At 44.0% G+C, this 24,844-nt stretch overlaps 1 protein-coding gene across 1 annotated transcript in view; it reads right to left on the bottom strand.

The window, feature by feature from the left end:
* Nucleotides 1–16,669: 16,669 nt before the first annotated feature.
* Nucleotides 16,670–24,844, bottom strand: part of Limch1 (LIM and calponin homology domains 1) — an 89,036-nt gene continuing 80,861 nt past the window's right edge. The window contains exons 27-28 of the mRNA XM_059275937.1: nucleotides 22,862–22,964; nucleotides 16,670–16,965 (exon numbers count right to left, since the gene is read on the bottom strand). Coding sequence (XP_059131920.1) covers nucleotides 16,940–16,965; nucleotides 22,862–22,964 — 129 coding nt within the window. The 3' untranslated portion in view covers nucleotides 16,670–16,939. The remainder of the gene's footprint in view (nucleotides 16,966–22,861; nucleotides 22,965–24,844) is intronic.

The raw sequence follows: 24,844 nt of genomic DNA, 5'->3' as shown, positions 1-24,844 counted from the left end.
AATTTGGAGAAGACCTAATTTACCTAGTCTCATAGCCATTGATATCTTAGAACAGGGCGTATCTCAAGAATAAGTTTGAAGTGTAGGTGAGACCTGGCACATTCAAGGTGGCATGACCATAGACACATTTGTAGTTTAGACCTGGATCTCAGATGTCTGGAGATCAGCTCATCTTAGAGAAAATCCAAACTCTGGCCCTGTGTCTTTGTCTCCCATGAATCTGAGGAATGTTGTGGCAATCATTGGGCTTCCCCGAGGGCTGTGCATCTGACCCCTGTGACCTGTAGCAAGTAGATGGTTGCTGGGTGGTATGCTGCTTTTCTGTGCGCTGGACTAATGAAGCATTATATTTTTGGTAATTGTGCTAGTTTACTATTACCTGGGATTTTAAAAAGCAAAATGATGATTATGTCCAGATATTCAAACCCCGAACAGAAAAACGAATCACTTTCCTCTTTCCTGACCCTTCATATTTCTAGCAAGTGGGTCAAAATTCCAAGCCGATGGATCTAAAACTATTCAGAATAACAAAAAAGTTGAAGCTGCAGCTTTACCTCCAAGTCTTTTAGACACACGAAGCGTGGGAAGCGAATGAGTAATTGTGTGCTAGGCTGCGCTGAGATCATCCATTTCTCCCGATTGCTCCATTCATCACTCTCGCTTTGTAGACAAATATGAACTACCTGTACTCAACATTCGAGACATGTTCTCTCTAAAGACACGCAAATAAGGATTTAAAAAACATTGTTAGAAAGTTTAAAATGCTTTTATGAATGTGTTAGGACTACTGAGATTCATTTTTGCTAGCTGATTGAACATTATGGTGGAGTTCTTTCACAAATCCTTTGTACCATGCCCCAGCCTAGCGCCCACTTGAGAAAATGCTGACTCCAGGCACCACGCAAGACTTTTGAGATGTCTACATCTTGCTTTATGTCGAATTAGTAGAAACTCATCTCAGTGTGCCTTCAAAGGAGGAAATGAGACGGTCTTGTTAATTTAGCATGTAGGATGGAAAGATAGTACAACCATCATCGTCTCATCAAAATTTGATTAAAATATTTGTGACTGGCCAAAGGGAAGGGAGTTACTGTTTCCCCCCCTCTTTGATTTATTTTATTTTATTTTATTTTTGAAGAGTTCTTGGAACACCACTCAGCTCTTAATGGTTCTTTCATTATGGGAGCCAATTTGAAAGACTAATCCCAGAGTCTGAATGGCCTCATATATTAAACCTCAGGACTCGTACAGTCATATAATTGCTATTAATTTAAAGCATGCTGGGCTTAGTGATGGCAGCCAGGCAAGAAGGTGATTTTAAGGTCTTCTCACAGAGATTTTATTTTATTTTTTTTATTTTATGTGCATTGGTGTTTTCCCTGTATGTATGCCTGTGAAGGTGCCAGATGCCCTGGAATTGGAGTTACAGACAGTAGTATGTAGTAGGTGCTGGAAATTGAACCCGGGTCCTCTGGAAGAGCTGTTAGGGCTCTTAACCACTGAGCCATCTCTCCAGCCCCCTCTCACAGAGATTTAAAAAATCTACTATCAAAAATATCTTTGAGTCTTAAAGGACCTTCTCGTATCCAGTAGAGAACATGGACCAGTGATTATCCACTTAGCCCAGATTCAGACTCCAGCTTTAAGAAATGCTATTTGCTGAGACGTAGCAGACCTCACACAAGGGGAAGGTAAGCTCAGGGCTCTGGTAACAAGATTTACAGTGTTAAATGCAATTGGAGCTCAAATTTTAGGCAGTTAAATGTCTTAATTTGTTCTTTTCTACCTGCCATAAGATAATGAGGGAAACTTTGACACACGGCTGCTCCTCCCAGGGAAGAGTTCTCCGTGTTCACTGTTTCTCAAACCAATCTTCTGTCTTGAAATTGGATTTCCAAAGTGCCTCACAGTCCTTAAGCCAGGTGGCCGCAGTGAGCCCACTTGGAACATTCATAATCATCTGCAGTAAAAGCACACTCAAGAAGCCAGATGTACTTAGGACAGTCAAATGGGGTTAGTCCCCGAGTAGACATAGCCCTTTTACTTTCTTGCCAACCATGCCCTTTAGCCTACCCACTCCAGCTCAGGCTGCTGATGGGAATCACCTTGGCTTGGAAATAAATAGCAGGACTCCCCCTGTGTGAAGTACTCATGTGTCCTCTTATGCACAATTTACTGTTCCGGGGCTTTGGCTCAACTACTGTCCGTCAGAGGCTTGCCCTGTGGCTTGACTCAGGAAGACTGGCATAATTTCCAAAGGGCACAGTGGAAGCAAATCTAGAGAGGCCTCCTGACTTTACTACTACTAAACATGCGAATCTTTTCCCATAGAAGTCTGCCCCCCATCTTAAGAAGGTCAGCTGAAGAGCTGACAGGGGTTTTAGAAGGTCAAAGGAGTCCTGTGTTCCATGTGTGAGGGCCTTGTGATTTGAATGTGAAATGTCCCACCATAGGCTCTTGTGTTTGAACCCTTGGTCCTCAGCTAGTGATGGTGGCTTGGGAGGTTTGGAAGCCTTCGGGACAGTGGTTCTCAACCTTCCTAATGCTGTGACCCTTTAATACAGTCCCTCATGTTGTGGTGACCCCCCCAACCACAAAATTACCTTCGTTGCTCTTCATGACTGTAATTTTGCTATTGTTATGAACTGTAATGTAAATATCTGTGTTTTCTGATGATCTTAGACAACCCCTGTGAAAAGGTCATTCAACCCCTAAGAGATCATGATCCCCAGGTTGAGAACCATTGCTTTAGAAGGTGGAGCCTTGTCGGAAGTCAGTACTTGCTGGACTTGCTGTTTTATACCGTGGTCCCGCTTGGGGTCTATTTTGTCCTCTGTGGTGTTGACACAATATGACCAGTTCCCTCGTGCTTCTGACACCAAGCCTTCCCTGCCAGGACAAAATGTATCTCTTCTTTTAAAAATCTTAAATGAGAAGTTTATTTAAACAACAGGACGCTTGACATGAAGGGAAAGCTATCTGGATTCACTGTTTCCCCCGCCCCCAGAGTAATTTAACCTTACTTAAAGACAGATTGCCTTGTGTGGAACAGCTAGGTACAAAAGCTATAAAATTGTCGTCTTTGGTTTTACAATGATAAATGAAAAACATTAAAATTCTCCAATTGAACAAGATCTGTAAAGAGTTTTAAGTTGTTGGGTTTTGTTGTTGTTGTTGTTGTTAAAACAAAATAACTTACTGGAATATGAAGCTCCGATCTGAATGAGCGTGCCACTGATGGAGAAAGGAAGCATTTTTCAGAACCAGTACTTTCCCTGTACCATCTTCATTTGATGCCGATCAAAGCCATTTGTGTGTGTGTGTGTGTGTGTGTGTGTGTGTGTGTGTGTGTGTGTTTTAAAGGTACAATATGTTCTGCATCCCCACCAGTTACTTTATGTCCAATAAAGGGATAGGGAAGGGGAGATGAAGGACTAGAGAAAACCGTAGGGTCAGCAGGCTGTGTTGGAACCATATCGCACTAACTGAGAATGTATTCTTGGTCTGTAATAATTCTGGAGGAAGGAACAGGTTCCTCTTTAGTAGATACTTCCTGTCTGCGACTGGAATGCACCATGGCATCTTCATCCTCCCGTTTTCTCATCTTTGCGGCTGTGTCTGTTTTATGATTGGCTGCCCATCACGTCAGACTCCGGCCTGCCTCACTGACCAACCCTGACGCTCACAGCCGGCTTTCATGGGTTTACTAGATGGTTGATACCTTTTCATCTTAAACTGCACCACTGCCATCGGTCCCCACCACCTTCTAATTAATACGATCGCTGTTCCCAGGACTGACTCCTGGTTTGGGTTTCTTACTGTCCAAGGTGAGCCCTGGAGTCTCCTCAGCGGCTGTCTCACAAAAGAGGCGCCAGGTCCGCACTGAAGGCGCACGCAGGCAGCCCTAGTCCCGTCCTATACCGCAGACCCTTTCTCCTGAGTTGCTTCTTGCCCGGCCTTTGGTCACAATGAGAAAGGTAACTAATAAAGAGAGGAGCCACGGATTTGGATTTGAGCACACCTGACCCTGTGTTTGTCTGTTCATTCTGCATTTCATCTTTCAACAAAACTGTCCTAGGACAAACCCCTTTCCCAGTTCTACAGTCAGCCCGAGGAAGGCGGGGCCTCGCTGGCACCTGGGCTCCTTTATAACCAGAGGAGCTGCCTTACCTGTGAACCAAAACAACTGGCCAGAGGTTTTATGGGTGAAAGTATAACTGTGTTGACTTGAGAAGAGTTACCACACTCCCCACCCCCCGTTTTTACTGCTCCCTAACAGAAAAGTCAGAAGCCCTCTGCTAAGAGGGTGGGGATAATAAACTATGAACCAACAGTATCAAAGGTAGGACGACCACTAGGAGAAAACTGAGGAACCTATTAAAATTTGAACTTAATCATGTATCAGTTCCAAACCCCAAATCTAGGCACCACTAAAGGTAGAAGCAGAAGCAGTTATGGCCATTCTAATGTGCTTTTGTGTCTGAGACACACACTGACTTCTGCTTCATACAGGAAGCTTTTCCTGGCAAGTCGCAGGAAAAGCAGCCAACATTGAAAGAAACACTAAAGGAATCTGAAGGTTTTAAGAATCTCCACATGTGGATTTAGAGCTGGGGCCCAGGAAAGCCTCAGAGGACTCTTTTCTCCATCACCACAACTTCAGCAGCCCCCGAGGCGCAGCACAAGCAGATACACAAGCGTCTTCCGCATCTAGGGAAAAAGGGGAAACTTCCCTCAGCTCTAACAAAAGGCTTAAGTCACTGACTTCAATCCTAGTCTCTCAAATCAATAAGGATGGCAAAGGAGCAAGGCTATTTTGATGGATTGTTGCAATCAGAGCCTGGCCCTAGAGCCAAGTGGGGCTGCTAATCCCACCTAACCACATGGCTGCTGTGGGATGGGTGATGGGAGGCGCACCAGGGACCCGCCACACACAGTCACTGAGACAGTGAATTCAAGAGTCCTGGGTTTTGTACTTTTTTTTCAACAATAGGCAATGGATGGCACAATAGTAACTTCAAAGCTTTTAGGGATCTCAGCGTTCTTACTGGGGCCCTGTTCTGACAAACGTCAGAGCAAAGTCGATTTCAAGATGCTCAGCAGAGCCTCCATGTTACTCATCCGCTCCTGTGACTCAGAGGACGAAGAATCGCACAGTGGTCCAAAGCAGAGTCCACAAACCCTGAAACTCTGCATCAGAGGATGAAGACTGAGGGCACAAGGTTAGGAACTGTCACGTTTTTGTTCAAATTACTAAACGCTTTAATGAATGGTTCCCAAAAGCAAAAGATAGTTTCTGACTTTTATTTTTAACCAAATAAACTATGGAGTTATTAGTTATCGTTAGATAAGAACAGCTTTGTCTTGTTGCTTACGACAAGCACCACACCCTCTTGGACATTTCTTGGGAGCTCATGGGCTTGAATCAAGAGGTCTAATGCCTTCCAGCCATACTCCTTCGGCCCCCTCCACCCCGCAGGAGCCTCCCATTCCTACCTGCTTCATTTCAGAGAAAAGTTCCCAAACTGGTTTTATTGTTGACAATCTTTATAGCTGGGAATTCAGAATTAAAAATGGCCTAAGAATTTCAAAACATGAGTGCACATTGGCAAAGATTCAGAGTGATTTTTTTTCAAATGTGTTAAATGTCTAATTATTTCCAAAGCACAGCCTGTGGAATCCAAATACTAGATGTTGAGGAAAAAAAAATCTGGAATAGAGTTTCTTGATGAGATAGCACTAGGAAAACATGGATTGAGCAAATTTGCACACACCATTCCATCTTTTAATATGCCTTATATAGCCCCAGGAAAAAGAACACGCCATGTTTGGACACATGTTGGCCATGAAATTCTCTTCCTGAACAGCATTTCAGAGAACACATCGTAATGCACACTGGGAAACGCTCCTCGCCTCCCTGTCAAATCACCAGGCTTTCTGTAAGTCAATTATCTACTTGCCCTTTGTCAGTCTGTGTTATTAGATGCCTCTAGGATGCTACGCCACAATGAAATCCATTAAGGAAAGCTTGAAACCCCCTTTAAAAAGTAATAGAAAGGAGGAGAAAAAGGCCCGAAGGTTATTCTTTCCAGAATAGCGTATCTGATCTAAAGATGCTACTGATTCATCGTACTTGCTGTCTTTCTGAGGGTGGAGGGTCCACTCTGTGCACCTTTAACTGGATCCCCTTTTCCACCTTATGGTACATCCTGAGGCTCTAGCTTCCTGATATCAACGTCGAGATGAAGCATTTCTTCTGAGCCACTTCTAAGGCCCGGGTGGATGCTGCCCATGTTAAATGCAGATGAGACGAGGCTCTGGCGTCAGTTCCAAGTTCAGGGTAAGATGCAGTTCTGTTCTGCCCCCGGGGGACGAAACTCTGCCTGCATTAAGGGACAGCAGCTGGAGAGCTCCCAGGCCTCTGAGAGCAGCCACATGGCCAAAGGGACGGCTGGACTCTGCCAGGACCCAGTGCTCAGATAAACGCTGCCTCCTTCAGGCCTCTGCTACATTTCATTGCAGAATCTGATCATCTAACCAGCTCCAACAGACTTTCCCATCTGCATGGATATAGAAGACAGACACTTCTTCATTTTTACAATAGTTCTATTCTTGCACACCACGAGAGTGGTAGAGAGCCAGGATGGGTAAACACTAAAGTGGACAGCTAGAGTAGTACGCCAGCCACAACCCCACCAACCAGCAGCCACTGTTGCAAGTGCTGGGGTTGGCTTGGCCCTGCTTTCTTCCTTTTTAAGTCGGTACATATTTATTTGGCAGTGTTCCGAGCATGGTTCTGAACTCTTGGGATTCCCAGCGCCGAATACGAGGATTTAACCAGGGGACACTCTCCCTCAGAAGACCTAGTCTGGCGATCCTGTCCTGCAGCGTGGAGAGGAACTGAGTTTTGTTTTGTTTTGTTTTTGTTTTTTACATACTGAAAAAAATGTAAGTCCTGGAGCTGGGGGGATGGCTCAGTGGTTATGAGCCCTGGCTGTTCTTCCAGAGGACCGGGTTTGATTTGCATCACCCGCCACCATGTGGTATCAGACGTACATACAGGCAAATACCCATACACATAAAATTAAAATGTAAAAAAATGTAAATACCGGGCAAGTAATTCTATTATTATATCTTTTTAACATACACATACACAGATAGTAATAGACAGCAATCCTAATATGAATGGCCAACATTTTCTTACAAACTAGAAATGTACCCTATTTAAAATGCATTATCTTCTTAAGAACACTATTGGTATGCTATATTATTTTATCTAATTTATTTGGGGACAGGGTTTTACGCAGCCTGTGTTGGCCTCGACATCACCCCGTGTTAGCTGGTCTCTGAAAGAACTCCTAATAAAGTAAATGGGAAAAACAAAAGAGCGACGAAGTCCTCACAGTGTCCTCAGTAGCGTCCCCTCCTCCTGCCCCAAGTCCCGAGTTCTGTGTTCTTCTTTCACTTCAGGCCGTGATGCATGTCTGTGGAGGCTACAGCGCTTGGTTCTGTTGTCTCTGGGTGTCAAGTCGATGGTATTGTGTATCACATTACATATAATATATGACACCTAGTGATATATATATATATAATATATGTATATATACAAACACAAAACATATCATTAGGTGTCTTAGTATTGTAGTCCCTCATTTTTTGATACATCTGAATATATGTGATCTGTTCTTCACTCGCTTTTCATAATTTTCCCTCGTAATTATAAGCAAGTAGAGTGTGCTATGAGGACATTATTGAACATATGTCCTGGACCACATGTGACTCCTTCTTAAGCTTCTCTCAAGTGAGGCTTAGGCATGATTCTAGAAGTGAAACTTTTGTGTCAATCAATGCCATTATATTAATCGCCAATAATTTTTTTTTTTTTGGACAGGATCTCAATATGTATCCCTGGCTGGCCTAGAACTCTCTCTGTGACCTCAAGCTCATGGAGAATCACCTGCCTCTGCTTCTCCGGTGCTGGGATTGAAGGTGTGAGCTACCATGACTGGCTGCCGATAAACACTCTTATCAGCAGTGGATTCCTGACTTTTATTCCTCACTCACATCTGGCTCCATCAAAGCCTCGAGTTTTCCCCAGTCGGACGGGTATAAAATGGCACTGTGGTTGGCAATGTGACTCAGTAGTGGTGGGATTGCCCACCATGCTCAGGGCCAGGGGTTCAATGCCCAGCACCAGTAAAAAATACTATGACACGTCTACTGGTTGTAATTTGCATTTCCTTTCTAGCAACTCAGTGTGTGTGTGTGTGTGTGTGTGTGTGTGTGTGTGTGTGTGTGTGTGGTGTTGTGATTCATATTTTCTTTCTTTTTTTAATTTTTATTTTTTTTGAGACAGGGTTTCTTTTGTGTAACCTTAGCTATCTTGGAATTCACTCTTTATACTAGGCTGGCCTCGAACTCACAGAGATCCACCTGCCTCTGCCTCCCAAGTGCTGAGATTAAAGGTGTGCACCACCACCACCTGGCCATGATTTGTATTTTCTATTAATGGTTTCTGCTTTTAATGGATATTTTAAGTTTCTTTATGTCTCATTGATACATTAGAATTCTTGATATGTTTTTTTATTCTAAATCTTTGCTAATTGTTTGTGCAACAAGTATCTGGTTTCTTTGCCACTTTCATTTTCTGTTTCATTTTGCAATCTGTAAGTTCTTAATATAGTAAACTGGTTCCCTGTTTGGGGAGATTCTGTCTTAACTGTTTAAAAATATTTTTACATGTGTGTTTTATCTGCATGTATGTCTGTTCACCCCTTGCATGCCTGGTGCCCTCAGAAGCCAGAAAAGAGTGTTGGATCCTCTGGAACTGGAGTTACAGACAGTTGTACATCATGGTGTGTGCTGGGAACCAAACCCAGGTCCTCTGCAAGAGCAGCCAGTGCTCTTAATGTGGGTCGTGTCTCTACCCCCTTAACTGTTATTTGAACTTGCATTTGTTTTGATCACTAATAAGGCTGAGGGTTGCTTTTCATGGTCTATTGGTCATTTATATTTATTTTTATGAGATTTTCAAAAATTTAACGTATGTCTCCACATTACTGATAGTAAGTAACCTTCTGTCATATAATTAGTTTTAAGAGTTTACTTAAGTTTCTCCAAAGTTTGTGTTTATATTTAGACCTTTCATTCTTTTCTTATTTTGATTTTTAAAAAGCATTTGAGGATTGACCCAGGTGGAGTTGATATTATTGTAGAAGAGATGACATTAATCAACTATTTCTTGTGTGGCACTGATTTATGATGATTATTATACACTAAAATGTTGTTTATCTGGGTGTCTCTGACCTTTATTCTTTGCCACATCAAATATAATTAGTTTGGCAATGCTTGCCCCCATCCATATTCTGTCTATTATTATCTTCTTAGCTACTTTACTATTCAGTAAGACCATTTGGTTGAACTTTCATGGACCATATCAGGAAAGGCCTTCTTTTGTTATCAAACTTTCCATTTGGTTCCTAGAGTGCTGTCATACAAACCAAGCTTCCAGACTCTTGGTGTTGAAAAGCAGGGTCACTTATGATCACATTTGTCCATGGTCAGGAGGAACAGCCAGTGCTCCCAGATCAGAGTGTGAATGGTAATTGATTCAATATTTGTGCAGAGTGAGTGCAGTGTTTGGCATGATGGACTCTCCTTTCCCCTTTCAGCCAGGGGCTTGCCATGGTGTCCAGACTGGGCTTCAAGCCCTGCCCTCAGCTGACTATAGATGGGACTACAGCCATGGGCTCCAAAGCCAGCTGAGTGTTCATGGGAGCCTCCAAGGGCTGGTTCTGACATCTCTCTCTGCCAGCGTGTTCTAAACCCACAAAGCATGTTGAAACAATCATCCATCTGTCTGGTGAATGCTAAGAAACACTAGCTTCCACTTACAATGACATTTCGTTCCTTCTGTACCAGCGGATCTTCCACCCAAGAGCACTGAGCACAAGGATCAATGTGGGGACTTCCGGAGTCCTTGTCCTGCTAGCCTTGGCTGCTGTTGAACTGAAAAAGCTGAGGTCCAGCTAGGTGGAGCTGGACAACTCGGGGCTGATGATTTCAAACCCATGGAGAGGGGAGGGAGGTTTGGAGGTGGTGTTTGTTGGCTGGATTGGAGTTCTGGTTGGGGCTGACACTGTCATGTCCCAGCCTCCATGTAGCAAACATCTAGTATCTGAACCCTGCCATAAGGACAGCTGGGTCCCCCCCACCCCCAGAGTAACAACATTCAGTCTCAAGCGATATGCTAGTTGGCTTTTGTCAACTTCACACACACCTGCACTTATCTGAGAAGAGGGAATCTTCCACTGAGAAAATGCCTCTGTAAGATTGACCTGTAAGCAAGTCTGTGGGCATTTCTTAACTAGTGAATGAAGTATGATCCTAATTAGTCTTATCAATAAAAACCAGGAGCCAAATATTGGGGTAAGAACTGAGATCAGAGAAGCAAAGGAGCAGCCACCAGTGCCTTCTTACCTCTCCAGATCCTCAGACCGAAAGGGGCCCTGAGATCCTGTCTCCACCTCCCGAGTGCTGAGATTAAAGGCATGAGCCTCCCAAGTGCTGGAATTAAAGGTATGAGCCACCACTGCCCAGCCTCTATGGTTAACTAGTGGCTAGCTCCCTGCTCTGATCTCCAGGCAAGCTTTGTCAGAACACAAACAAAATATCACACAATGACATGGGAGGACCCTGACCATGGTGGGTGGTGGCACCCCTGGGCAGGTGGTCCTGGAGGGCAAAAGAAAGCAGGTTAAACAAGCCAGTCACGTTCCTCCATGGCCCCTGCTTCAGTTCTTGCCTTGATTTCCTTGCTTTTTCTTCCTTTAGTTTCTCCTGATTTCCTTCAATGCTGGACTGTGACATGGAGCTGTAAACCAAAACAAATCCTCTCCTCTCCAAGTTGTTTTTAGATGCAGTGTTTTATCACAGCAATAGAAATCCTGACTAGCCGGGCAGTGGTGGTGCACGCTTTTTTTTTTTTTTTTTTTTTTAAGATTTATTTATTTATTATGTATACAGCATGTATGACTGCAGGCCAGATAAGGGCACCAGATCTCATTACAGATGGTTATGAGCCACCATGTGGTTGCTGGGAATTGAACTCAGGACCTCTGGGAGAGCAGTCAGTGCTCTTAACCTTTGAGCCATCTCTCCAGCCCCCAGTGCACGCCTTTAATCCCAGCACTCGGGAGGCAGAGCCAGGCGGATCTCTGTGAGTTCGAGGCCAGCCTGGTCTACAAAGTGAGTTCTAGGAAAGGTGCAAAGCTACACAGAGAAACCCTGTCTCGAAAAAGCAAAAAGAAAAAAAAAAAAGAAAAGAAATCCTAACTAAGGCAAAGGGAAAGCTGGAATGCTGAGTCATCTGAATATGTGTTAGTGTAAATTTACTAAACACAAGTGTGCTTGCCACGAGTAGGCACATTTCAACTCCAGAACTCAGGAGACAGAGGCAGAAAGACCCTAAGTGTCAGGCTACCCTAGACTACATGAAGAGACTCTGGCTCAAAAGACAGGCACCGGAGCACACACGAGGACACCCCCCCCACACACACACCAGGTTCTTTCACCTGGGTACAGATGAAATTGTACCAGTTCCAGCCATGCTCAAAGGTTCTCCTCCTGGGTCTCAAGTGATGTCCCAGATCCTGAGAATCTGGAACAGTTCAAGAGGAATTTATCCTGATCAACCTTGATTGCAGAAGTTGATGAAATACACAATTCTGTGAAACATTGGACTTACCTGAGACACATCACTTCCTCCTCTTACGACCCTAGTTTCTCACCGATAAAACATGGGGAGACATAAAGCTATCCTGGAACATGCCAGAAATGCTATCTTAGAAATAAAACACTGCTCAAAACAGTACAGCTGTTAAAATGATACTAAACAGATTTAAGAAAGAAAAAAATAGTCTTGTTTCCTGAGTCCCTTGAAGACACTTATAATCAAGTACGAAACTGTTTAGGGGAGAGGCACAGTTAATCTGGACCCCAAACACAGTGCTCCGACAGTAGTAATCCCTGACACAACACTCCAGGAAGCTATCCAAAGGTCCCAGCCCTGTCACCTGGTGATGTGGGAGCCTTTCTGCACGAACCCAAACATCCTGAAATGCAGGTGAGCTGCATGATATTTGTCAATAAATTAATTATTCATATCACGGCTAATTAGTAGCAGCCAATATAGACAAAAAGAAGAGTTATAGTTTGCCATCTGATTTCCTGAAAGTTGTATGTATATACATACCTATGTAATATATAAAATTACATACATACATATAATCATTTTGAGTTCCATAATTTTAGATTGAAAAACTTTTTTTAATCTACTTATTTTGTGTAAGCATGTGTGCACATGTGCGTGCATGTACGCATGTCATGGTACATTTTTGTGGAGCTCAGAGGACGATACATTGGAGTTGCTTTTGTTCTTCTGTGTGGGCTCCAGGGTCTGAACTCGAGTCATGGGTCTCAGCAGCAAGTACTTTTGCCCAATGAGCCATCTTGTTGGCTCTTGAGTTCTGTAACTTGGGATGGCACCGTGTTAGGGGGAGTTTTGAGTTGGGTACTTCTAAAAACTGGGCATTTCACAGGCAAGCAAATGGACAACATTAGAGGTTGCCGGTTTCTTCAGACAGAACAGTGCTCGGTCTGCTGCTGTCCTCATGCACAGTACTTAGCATTTCCATTGAAGTTTGAACTATCGAACCATTCTAGTTTCTAACTCCTACCTCAGGTAATACCAAAGAATGGGGAGGGAGACCTTGTGGTCTAGATTAGTGTTAAAAAATTTAGTCCTCAGAACCTAAAGAATGTGAATGGAAAGGAAGCTAATTCAATATGGCAGAGATAAAATGTTTTTAATAATGATATTCTTCCTCGATTTCAGAGTAATACTTGTTGGTTCTGAAATGCAGTCTAGTCACAAGGCTTTCATTGTGGTAATTGTACTTTCTAAAGATTTGTTTTTAACTGTCTGTGTGTGCCTCTGTGTAGGCACATGTGTAAGGGTGCAGGTGCCTGCAGAGGCCACAAGAGGGCACTGGACCACCTAGAACTGGAGTTAAAGACAGCCGTGAGCTGCCTGACATGGGAGCTGGGAACTGAACTTGGGTTCTCTGCAAGGGCAATACCCACTCCTAACTGTGGAGCCGGCTCTCTGGCCCCAGCCATCGTGCTGTTCCTCTGGTGACTATGGACACTCTCCTACTAAAGGAAAAGCACTTACTTTCCCATGGTAATGGCCGCAACAACTGCCTGTCAAACGTTTCAAAAATCAGAACCCCATGCAAACAGGGGTAACAAGTAGAATGTTGCTCCCTAAAGCATTGGAAAGTTTCAGGGGATCTGCTTGCGGTTACCGCTCCCTACAAATGTGGGACTGAGCACAAGGCACAGGACACCAGAGCTTTAGAAAGAGGGGAGGGTATCAGCAGGGTGTCCCTGTCTCTCAGCATCTTCTCTGGTCCAATCTCCGCGTAACTGAGGAAAAGGCCCTTAGTGAGGAGGGCAACTGTGTCCAGTGAGTGAAGAACACTGAGGAAGTCGGGGGTAAGTGGTAGCACACATTGACTTCAATGGGCTAGTGCTGTTTCACTGATCATTACCTGTTTGCTTCTGGAAGCTTCCATAGGCACCTGAATGATCTCTCCTGGTCACTGTGTATCTAATTTCAAGGAGTTAAAACCTTCCCTTGTGAGGCAATTCCACAGCAACCCCTACAACCAGCGGGTAGCTCTGATTATTCATAAATAGGTGACCTTGGACGCACATTTCTTTTTTTTTTTGGGGGGGGGTGGTCAAGACAGGGTTTCTCTGTGTAGCTTTACGCCTTTCCTGGATCTTGGTCTGTAGCCCAGGCTGGCCTCAAACTTCACAGAGATCCGCCTGGCTCTGCCTCCCAAGTGCTGGGATTAAAGGCGTGCGCCTCCACCGCCCGGCCACCACCACCGCCCGGCTGGACGCACATTTCTGCTGTCATCTGACAAGGTAGCCCTGAGCCAAGAGCCGTGAGACTCTCTGCTCCCCAAGAAGAATTACCCTACTCCCCCCAGAAATAACAAAAGCAATACCAAGTGGATTTGAGTATTTTATTTATAAATGTACATTTACTATAAAAGCTGTTGCATTTTAGGCAACTTTTCATTTTTAATTTTTTTAAACTATTTCTCAGAGGCATTTTTAGAATAAATATTGTAAATGGAAGTTAGTGTAATTGATACAGAATGTTGCCCACCCAGAACAGGAACATCTCTTGGATGGACTCACATCAAAAGGTGGATTATTTCGGCTCACTGAATCTTACGCCGTGTACGGTAACTAGAATACGGGTCATGTTAATGACACTACACAGAAAGAAGGACAGATGTCATGAAAGTTTGCTAGTGAGAAACAGAGTCACCGTTCTTGTTCTTGGGAAGGAAGCATTCGGAGTCTGCGGGGGAGAATCAGCTACAGTCCCCCAGGAACAATAAATCACTCACTCGCCCCGTCTGGTTTATAAACAAACACATTTACATTATAGCTCCACACAACAGCTCATTTTTTTTTTCCTGGGATCTCAAAGATTATTTGAAGAGAAATAGATCATAGTCTTCTATGCTGCCTTGGAGAACAACAAGATCTAGTCTGCTGAAGCTGCCATGTAACTGGCCCTAAATGAAATATAAATCAAATAGAAATAGAAACAGTTGGCAATTAGAATTTAGAAAATGCTGGAGATTATTCCAGGCTGGTGACTAGTGTTCATTACGGGAAAGCACGCTCCGCTTGGGAATGGGGCTTGATTCTTCCTGACTCCAGTCTGGCTTCAGTACATGTACAATGCGTCTCACTAAGAAATATGTATAAACGGCTTTGTGAAACCAGAAGAATGTGCAATACTCATGTGCTCCTGACAGAATGGATGGCCTCGCGCACGGAAAAAGTATTCTATAAAAGTTGCTTATGAATGACCATATTGTACATGTTTTGTGCATCGCTTCTCGTAAAGTACTCTGTTAATATCATGCAAAGTGTAAACATCCACATTATTAAAATAGTTAATAAAACATGCAGGTGCTTCATCAAAATATTGGACTTGATCTGTACATTTTCAAAACTTTTCTTTTTCTTTTTAAATTTTTCCTTTTTTATTTGTCTTTTAAAATCTTTTATTATTTTTTTTTTCTTGTAAAGCAGCAAACACCTTTGAGAGAACTCATGGGAACCGGGAAGTGACGTCATTTCCCTTCGGTGTTCTGGATCTGCCATTCATCGCTATGTGCAACAGCTTTGCATTTTCTAAGGCACAATTTTGAATGAAATGATGTGTGAATTTCAATCCAATAACAGCTCGTCCAAATGACAAAGTGGTCAATATGCCTCCAGCGGCCAGGAGATGCCTGCACCTATAAGGAACCCACATGCAAAGAACCGTCTAGCTTGGAAATAAATAATTGCTAGCCATACTTCGTAAGACACAGAAAAAAATTATTGCTTTACATAACAGAAAAACATCTACTTGCTCTCTCTCTATGCTACATTAGCCTACTAGGAGTGTGTCCATAGTCTACATTCACCTAACAGCGTCGTTACTTGGGTGCCATCCTTTTAAGGCAGAATAAATAGTTCCCCTTTCCCCAGTCTTAAGGAAAACAGCCTGGAGAGCTAAGTCATGCTGGTTTTAGCCACTTCATGCCTGTCGTGTCCAGCTGAAACTTATCACATAGGGCAGAGAAATAAACCTCCGCAGGCATCCCTTTCTAAACTCCATGGGTCAGGTCCAGAATTCTTGAGAGTAAAGAAGGCGACGTGGGAGAAGGAAGGTGCCCACAGGTCCACGGGAGTGGGCAGGGCACCGTCCGCCTTGGTTGCGGCCGCTTACAGACCAGGCTGTGGGCTTGTCACACACCGTGCCATCTGGGCTCTGTGAGGATCGACTTAATGCTTCTCTTTGGATACCTGGGCGTCAGCCCCCAAGGCAAGCTTGCAGGCGAAGATGAGATGTGCCCATTCCTAAAGGTAGACTGTCCTCGATGCCTAACACCCACATCCTCACACCAAGCCCTCAACAAGCCCTAACCCGGTGCTTGGAGAAAGCCGGCGGCCCACGCCTCAAGGCTACCACTGACACACGGGCAGGGTAGACTACCCTTCCTCACAGATTTTATAAGTAAGTCTGAAGACAACGGCTGGTCTGTTTCCTTCCTGCTTCTTCCTACCTTTGGACAATGTCACAGAGGGGAAGTCTAGCAGTCTGGAAAGGGCGCTCTTCATTTGCTGGACCAGCCTCTATTAATGACTTGACTTCTAGGGTACACAAAATCTAATACTAGCAGTGGGATAGTTTATTGGTAGGATTTCTGCCCCCAAAGGTAAGTAACACAAATGTTCTCAGGAGTACAGTATATACTATCAGACTAGTGTCTTTGCATTAAAAAAACAAGTTACAGTCCAGAGTCAGAGCTTCCTGGGGTGTCTAGTTTTTCTGAAATGCATTCACTTTATGCTCCTGTCTTAAGTTGGCATGTCTTGCACTTCCTGAAGCTCAATTCTGTAAACATGACATGTTTAATTTCTAGAAATACTAAAACACAACAGGTTTATTGCACCCTTTTGCTATTTCCCAAAGAAGAGAATAACAACTTTTCAGCCATAAGTCTCTCTGCCCATGCTAAAAGCGTTTTTTTTTTCCCCCGTTAACTGTTCAGGATCATTACAATGCAATATTCTTTTGTATATACTGTGCAAATGCAGAAAAAAATCAGCCCCCAACCAGAAAAAAGCACAAACATTGTGCTACTATACAAAAGAGCAGATACCACCTTGCAGCAGAATCTTCCAGAAATTAGATGAATGCTGAGAAGCCCCTGAACTTGGGGTTTAATTAAGCAGTTGCCAAGGGACACCCTTAAAAAAGTGATGCTCAGCGATCCAGAAGCTCCCAACCACATCACAGTGTTGTAGGTTGGCCAGCACCTGTGGCGAGAGAAACAGAAACTTGGGTTAGTCTCATTCCGTATGATTCAAAACTCTCAAGTCAGCAGCCACCCTTGCCGAAGTCTCTTCCCACAGGAAGGGGAGTCTTGGCCCCCCTGGATGCTTTTGGCATCATCTCTGGGCACGGAATGTGGCATCCCATGGGTTTTGTTAGAACGCAGCTCCTCAGCCCCACACAGCCAGGTGTACAGGTGGTACCGATGATTCAAGCCTGATGTAAGGACTCTGAATTTCCCCTAAACCAAATGACTCCCCATCAAGCTTTCCAATTTGTCCTTTGGGACACATTAGCAAGAATTTTTTGTTGTTGTTGTTGTTGTTGTTTTCTTTTTGAGGTCTTAGGTCAAAGAATCAGCTCACTGAAACTGGAGGAATCTAAATGATCTAAAAAACCAGATTGCTGGATTGAACAGGTAAAATACAGAACACCTAATAAATCTGACTTCCAGATAAATACACATTTTAAACGCGTAAGTATATCTCATGTGATATTTGGGACACACTTGTGCTAAATCTGGAGCATGCAATATATATTGAAAGAATGATTATATATCTGAAATAAAATGTGAAAAGTTATTGTTTAGCTGGGTGTACCAGTGCATGCCTGGAATCTCAGGACATGGGAGGTGGAAACAGGAGAATCAGAATCTTGGCTACACAGTGACTTGGAGGTCAGTCTGTGCTAAGGTGTGAGTTTGACTATCTCAAACCAGGCCACTCCCCACCACCACCACCCCCTCCCCCATACAGAACGGGGCACAGGAGCCAGCACAGTCGGATCCTTAGAATCCAGGTGAGTAAGTTTAAGATGATGACACACACTTGCAATTTCAGCAGTGGGAAGGCAGAGACTGGCAGATTCCTGAAGCTTGCTGGCCAGGCAGCCTAGCCAACTTGAGGCGCAGACAGACAGACAGACACACACACACAAAGTGGACAGCATCTAAAGAATGACAACCAAGGTCACCACCCCTGGCTTCCCATATGCATTTGAATTTTGTAAACACACATACCAAAAAACAAACAAATAAAAAAACAAAACAAAACAAAAAAAAACCCCAAAAAACAAAACCCCCCCAATCCAACCAAAAACAATAACAAAAAAATGCATGGCCCTCTGTGAAATTCAAGTTTCAAACACTTCATTGAGCATCTTGTATTCTACCTGGTCACCCCATCTAGGGAGGGTTAAATTTCGAGTTCTTGTTGAAGCTTTCCCAAGGTATCTTCTTCATTTGAGGCACTCCAGTCATGATGAGGCGAACTTCACATTGGAAAGGCCCCGGGGGAGTCTGTGCTAAGTGCATTTCACCAGAGTGAATGATGGGACAGAATGCCATGTACGAAGACGGCCATCCAATGCCCAGGCGCAATCGGCACCAGTTAAACATGTGATGGCTGGAGTCATGACGGGTAATTGGCTTTGCACTCCCATTCCCATTTACATACGAACTTAAAAACTCCTTACGTGGCTTTTAGGGGCTGCATTTGAATATGCTTTATGCCATTTTTCCTCCAACAGAAAAAAAGTTCATTTAAATGTGACTAGTTACTTGGGGAAAAGAGGATTAAATATTCAGGTTTTATTATTCCACGGAATGAAGTGATTTTTGCTTCTGTGGAATGCCTCTGATGTAAGCCATACTTTCCATCAATCCATCTCCCTTCTCAATTCAAAGCAGGATTTTAAAAAAGAAGAAAAATCGCTGTCAGCTGTCCTTCCCCCACGCCACTTACATCTGGGGATACAGTCAACCTGTCAAGTGTATTTATAGTTCTTCAGCTAAATGATTCCTACCCCATCACATCATTCCCGAGTACATTTATTTCTTAAGACAGCAAGAGAGAGAGAGAGAGAGAGAGAGAGAGAGAGAGAGAGAGAGAGAGAGAGAGAGAGAGAGAGAGAGAAGTACTCTCATATACCCTGGTCTCTCCCCTTGACATGTGTTCATTTAATTAAAATTAGCCTAAAATGTCTGGAAAAAAAATCATGGGCAAGAGTTAAGAAAGCTTTGGGGGAAAAAAAGAAAGAAACTGGAATGTATGTGGCTATTATTAGTCAATCTTAAAACATATTATGAAGGTACAACAATTAAAACCACACAGTCATGGAATGTAAAATATAATCATATATCCAGAAGCAGACTCAAACTCACAGGGAGCTCAGGAGAAAGCTAGTATTCCATATTAGTTAGAAAAAAAATGATCATGAAGTAATATTCATGCCATGGGCTAACTTAACGAATATCTGCCTAATTTTTATCTCCAAATATGTTCCTAAGAATCACACATTTCAGTCTGAAGGAAACTTTAGGGTAACTTTCAGCTAATCTTGTTTATACCTTTGGAACAGAAAGTGTTGCTTTCCCTGAGTAGGACATAAGGCCCAGAATTTTAAAAGGCAAAGAATTTGTATGTTTATTTAAAATGAAAGTCTTTTGCATGAAAATAAATCACAAAGTGAAAAAAATTAGAATTGCAGCATGCAGCAAGTGTCACACCGGGAACACATCTAACTTGCAAAGTCCTTCAACAGAGCAGGTTCCGGACAGAGGGACAAAGGACAGAGAACCACATTACAGAAAAATAAACACAAATGGAGGAAAAAAAAAAAAAAAAAAACAGGGAAAGAGGCTTAAACTCAGAATTAAAAATACACCTCTGGGGCTAAGGGGAAGCCTCAGATGGTAAGTGTGTACATACGACCAGCTGCGTGTGGATCCCCAGTGCCCACACAGAAGCCAGACATGGTAGTGCATGTCTGTGATCCAACACTGGGGAGCAGGTAGAGACAGGTGGGTCTGTGGAGGTCGCTGACCAGCCAGGGCAGTTGAAACAGTGAACCTGGCGGTTCAATGAGAGACCCTGTCTCAAAAAGTATGATGAGGAGTGACCGTGGAACACATGTGTTGCCGACCTCCACTCACACATACATTGCACACACATTTACACCATACCCATACCCACCCGCTACTCTCACACACATTGCACACACATTTACACCATACCCATAGACCCACCCACTACTCACACATACACTGTACACACATTTACACCATACCCATACCCACCTGCTACATATCTAAGGAATACAAGCTCCTCCCTGCCTAGCAGAGTGGGTTTTTCCATTTCCTTTTTTCTTCTTTTTTTGGTGCTGGTTCTCATGCACGCTAACCAAGCACTCTGTCCTGAGCTACACTGACAGCCCAAGGGTAAAAGTTTAACAGATGATCATCTGAAGAGTTGCTATCAGCAGAGAAGAGGGAGGATCCCCATGCACTCTGCACGGGGGACTCGTTTCTTTTCAGACGATAATCAGGCAACATGTCTGAAGCTGTAAAAAGCTCATGCCTTTTAATACAATGTTGCTCCTGCTCAGCATCTACCCATTGGAGATGGCTTCACATCTTCATCCAGGTAGACACAAGGATGTTCACAGAAGTGTTTGGCCACAACCGGAGTATCCACCCAGAAGACATTCAGGGGCAATGCTAAACACAGCTATAATAACAACTCGGTACAGAGCCCAGTCCGTCTGTGGAGTGAAGCCGAACACATATGTAGCTAAATGCAGCCCGTGTGCAAGCCCATGTGCTAGCCCGTGTGCAAGTGCGTGCACAATATACAAACACCCATTCCACCCCTGCCCTGAAGAAACCACGGGAAAGGGGTAGCCTCAGACAGACTTTGATTCCAATGTCATATGCTTCGGGACTGTTCAAAATGTCTAACCTTACAGAATTATAGTATTTAGTCACTTGTTTATTCTTCTGCATGTCTACAGGGGCACAGATGCAGACACTGTGAGCAGAGAAACAATCGGGTACCCTGCTTTCTTCTTGGTGTTTCTTAACCTTCTAAAAAACACAGTATTCTATTTTGAGAAAAAATAATGTCTCTCTCTCTCTCACAGAGAGAGAAAATGATGAGCACACAGGATGTACACATACGAAAGTGGAATAAAGAGTCCTAGCATTTGGTATAAAGAATATGTGCTAATAAAAGGGAAAAAAAACTCATTATAAACAAGAAAAAAAAATCTCATGTGTAGTCTACCTTCAAATAGCTTTCTTTTTACAGAAATTGCTCCAGGAAATCTCTGGCTCTTATCTTTAGTCGGAATTAAAAACGGTTAACGCCCTTTATATTTGCATGTGTAACGGAAGTTCTTAACCTACAGCCAGAAACCCAATTCCAAAGGAAATGGCAACAAATCACCTAACTCCCAAAAAGTCTGGATGAAAAAACGGGTCACTGCCACCCGGAGGCAGGTTCAAGCTTGTTGACATTTTTTGCGCATGCTCAGATACAAAAACAATTCAGCTCCATAGTGCTGCCTCAACTTATTCCAACAGTGCCCCCTTCTGGGACTATGATTCCAATCCAGCCTCTTGCTGAGGTTGAGAAGAAAGTGTGATTTATAAAGAATGATAGGGGGAAATCACTTTGAAACCTGTGGGAAAGGGGAGTTCCTTTCTAAAACACAAAAATAAAACACACAGAAGCCTAGTTTTAAAAAGTACAATCGTGCGCTTGCCTTTAATCCCAGTACTAGGGAGGCAGAGGCAGGCGGATCTCTGTGAGTTTGAAGCTAGCCTGGTCTACAGAGAGAGTTCCAGGACAGCCAGGGCTACACAGAGAAACCCTGTCTAGAGAGGAAAAAAAAAAAAAGAAAAAAAAAAAAAAGAAAAAAAGAAAAAGAAAGGAAGAAAGGAAGAAGGAAAAGAAAAAAAGTACAATTATTATACATTGCATGTGTATGTATGCATCTGTGTATACATGCATGCATATTCATGAGATGTACTGAATACTGCTTATTCACCTCATATAGGATACAAAATCTGACAATTAATGCTATGTGTAATCCATGACGTCAACAGTCCCATTACTCAACAGTAGCTCCAACTGGAACTGTATGATTTCAAGGCTTATCACAGATCCAAACAATCTGCATTCGATTTTGTTAACAGGCATCTATTTCTCTGTATTTCTTAATGCACTAAATCTGTAGCTATAAATGAAAACCATTTAATTTTTTTTTATTCTTATCCTCCAATCTAGAAGCCAGTGATATAATTTCTTCACTTATTTTGACAAATAATATCTTTGAATTTCGGACGCCATTTCTTCCGCGGAACTGGTGAATTTGCACTAAAAGGTCTCCTGCTGTTTGCGCCTCTACTTAATGAGGACTGGGCCAGCAAGCCACCAACCAGCCTGTTTCAAACTGTCTCAACAGTTAGACAGCGGCGCCCCCTGGTGGCTCCAGATAAAACACGCACCTTCCCTTTTGGGAAACCCAGAAAGTACCCACAGCCAGCCAGTTTTTAAGATCTTACTGCAGGCAAAAGTATGGAAGTGGGTGGGGTCAGAGAAGTAGGAGGCATCATTTTGCCTTTCAATGAACTTTCAAGTTCCTTTAAGAACGAAACCGTATTCTGTAATGAAATCCCTGAAGGGCTCTGCCGTTGCAGAGTGGGTACTTACCTATCAAACAGCCACGCTCCGAATTCCACCTCCTCCAGCAGCTGCCGGCCTCTGCAGACAGGCTTGACCAGGGGACAGTGCTGCAGAAACTAGCCCTTCCTCTGCCTCAACAAGGTCCCTGCAGTATGCTCAGGTGGGTCTCTCAAACCTGCCTGCAGTTTCACCTGCCGAGGAGCTCACACACTCCTGGGTAAGAGTCGTGTGCCCACCGGAGCAGGAACTTCCTGTGAGGAGGAACTGCCTACTGGCTTTTTATTTCTTTGACCTCCATCCTCAGAATCCTCCTTCCGGGGATAGGAATGCCAACTGGAGGCAGACAATAACTGAATCCATGCACCAAATCCCACAGAAGAAGTGTGACTGGGGGAGACATTCTCTCCATACTCACTTCTGGATCGCATGTAGCAGTCGGTACAGTTTAGGAGACCATTGCGAATCCTAACATCCGTCCCACTCACTGTATCTCCGAGCTGTCCTTTACAAATACCACACTACAAGGAGAGAGGGGACAGAAGTTATAAGACATTAGGGAGTCGTGTCTGGAACCTGCTGGTGACTGTTTGTGTCGGTGTGAGTGAGAACAGCCCCAGTGGCTCATTTGTTTGCACGTTTAGTCCCCAGGTGGACTTTCGAGGTGGTGAACTGCTTTGGAAAGATTAGGAGGTGTGGTCTTGTTGGAGGGAGGTCTGTCACCGGGGGTGGGCTGGGAGGCTTCCAAAGCCCACATCAGGCACAGGGTCTCACTCTGTCTGCTGCCTGTGGTTCAAGATGCCAAGCTCTCAGCTACTGCTCCAGGCCCATGCCTGTCCGCTTCCTGCACTGACGACTGTGAACTCTACCATCCTCTGGAACTGTGAGCCCCAAACAAAAGGCTCTCCTTTGTAAGAGCTGCCTTGGTCATGGTGTCTCTTCACAGCAACAGAACCGTAACTAAGACACTGCTTATGTGACGCATGCCAGGATACTCCCACGAGCTCCCTGTTCACTGAGCATCTATTATGGGCTGGCTATGGCACCCTAAGCCAATTTATGGCAGTAAGTAAAACATATTTTGACCATTTTATCTTAACGCCTGTGTTTTACAGAGGACACAGGTTGAGAGACACTAACCGGTTTGCCCTGGGGTTGGGAACCTGGTAAGTGACATCGCAGTGACTTGAGAGCCTGCTCTACTGTTACGATGCACGATTTCTCAACGGAGATAGAAGGACCATCATCTCCAACATACTACACCCTACTGGTTTTAAACAAACATGCAGCCAATGGACATCAGTTGGTACTTGACTACTAATAATCTCAGCTTTCCGGGAACATCCCACCAGAGAATTACTAAGGAACACATTCGGTTGTCTAGTTCCACATTAGAGGCGTGGCACCCGGGGTAATAAATTCCCTGGGTACGGAACCCCCGTTAGCCGAGTGGTTGGAGAGTAGAAGTGAAATGCAGGAGGCATCTGCAGCAGAGGAGGTGGCATGGGGTCCCTCCAGGTGCCAGCCCCTTGCAGAGGTTCCGATGCAGCCTCTAGTCCATACTCTAGACTAGCCAGGTCACAGGGACACAGTCGGCAAACAGGCGAACCTGCATTTCACTGCGTCCTGTCCGACCTGTGAACTCCACTGACTGCTTCTTACACTAGGGACAAAGGGAGGTGTTGTTTTCATCCCTTACAAGGATAGCATAGCCAAGGATGCTACCAACGAGAAAGAGGGCAAAATCCAAAGAGAAAAAGAAAATGTAGTAGCATCATGTAGAGAAAAGAAGACTCAGATATTCAGAGAGAGAGAGGCTTGGCTTCAAAATCAACTACATCCGCCTGAAAGGTGCTCATGAGTCGAAAGAGAGGCTGGGGTGTGCTGATGGAGTACAATTCATTCATCTGATAGCACACCAAGTATGGCAGTCTCCCCTGCCCCCGAGTAGCAGGAGACCTGGCATTAGAAAGAAGCCAGGCTCCTTGGGGCACTGTACTAGTCCATCTAAAGTATTTATTGATACTTACCCCTGTAGATGCAAAGGAAAACCGTGGCCGTTGAGGAAGACAGAATTATTACTTTTTTTTTTTTTTTTAGTTTTTCGAGACAGGGTTTCTCTATGTAACTTTGGAGCCTGTCTTGGATCTCACTCTGTAGACCAGGCTGGCCTCGAACTCAGAGATCTGCCTCCCAAGTGCTGGGATTAAAGGCTTGCACCACCACCGCCCGGCCAGAATCATTACTCTTATGGAGCTCACTGTTTATCACAGCAGCTGGTAACTAACACAGCATAATGAGCAATAAGGACTCAGAAAGGCTACCTGGGATTCTTCAGCAAAGGCCACTGACTGGCTGGATGTGGTGGTGTCTGCTAGTCATCTCAGCACTAGGGAGGCTG

This window comes from Peromyscus eremicus, chromosome 10, assembly GCF_949786415.1.
Source record: "Peromyscus eremicus chromosome 10, PerEre_H2_v1, whole genome shotgun sequence".
Classification (NCBI taxonomy): domain Eukaryota; kingdom Metazoa; phylum Chordata; class Mammalia; order Rodentia; family Cricetidae; genus Peromyscus; species Peromyscus eremicus.
The sequence above is the reverse complement of the archived record's forward strand: the minus strand, read 5'-3'. Positions and strand labels throughout refer to the sequence as shown.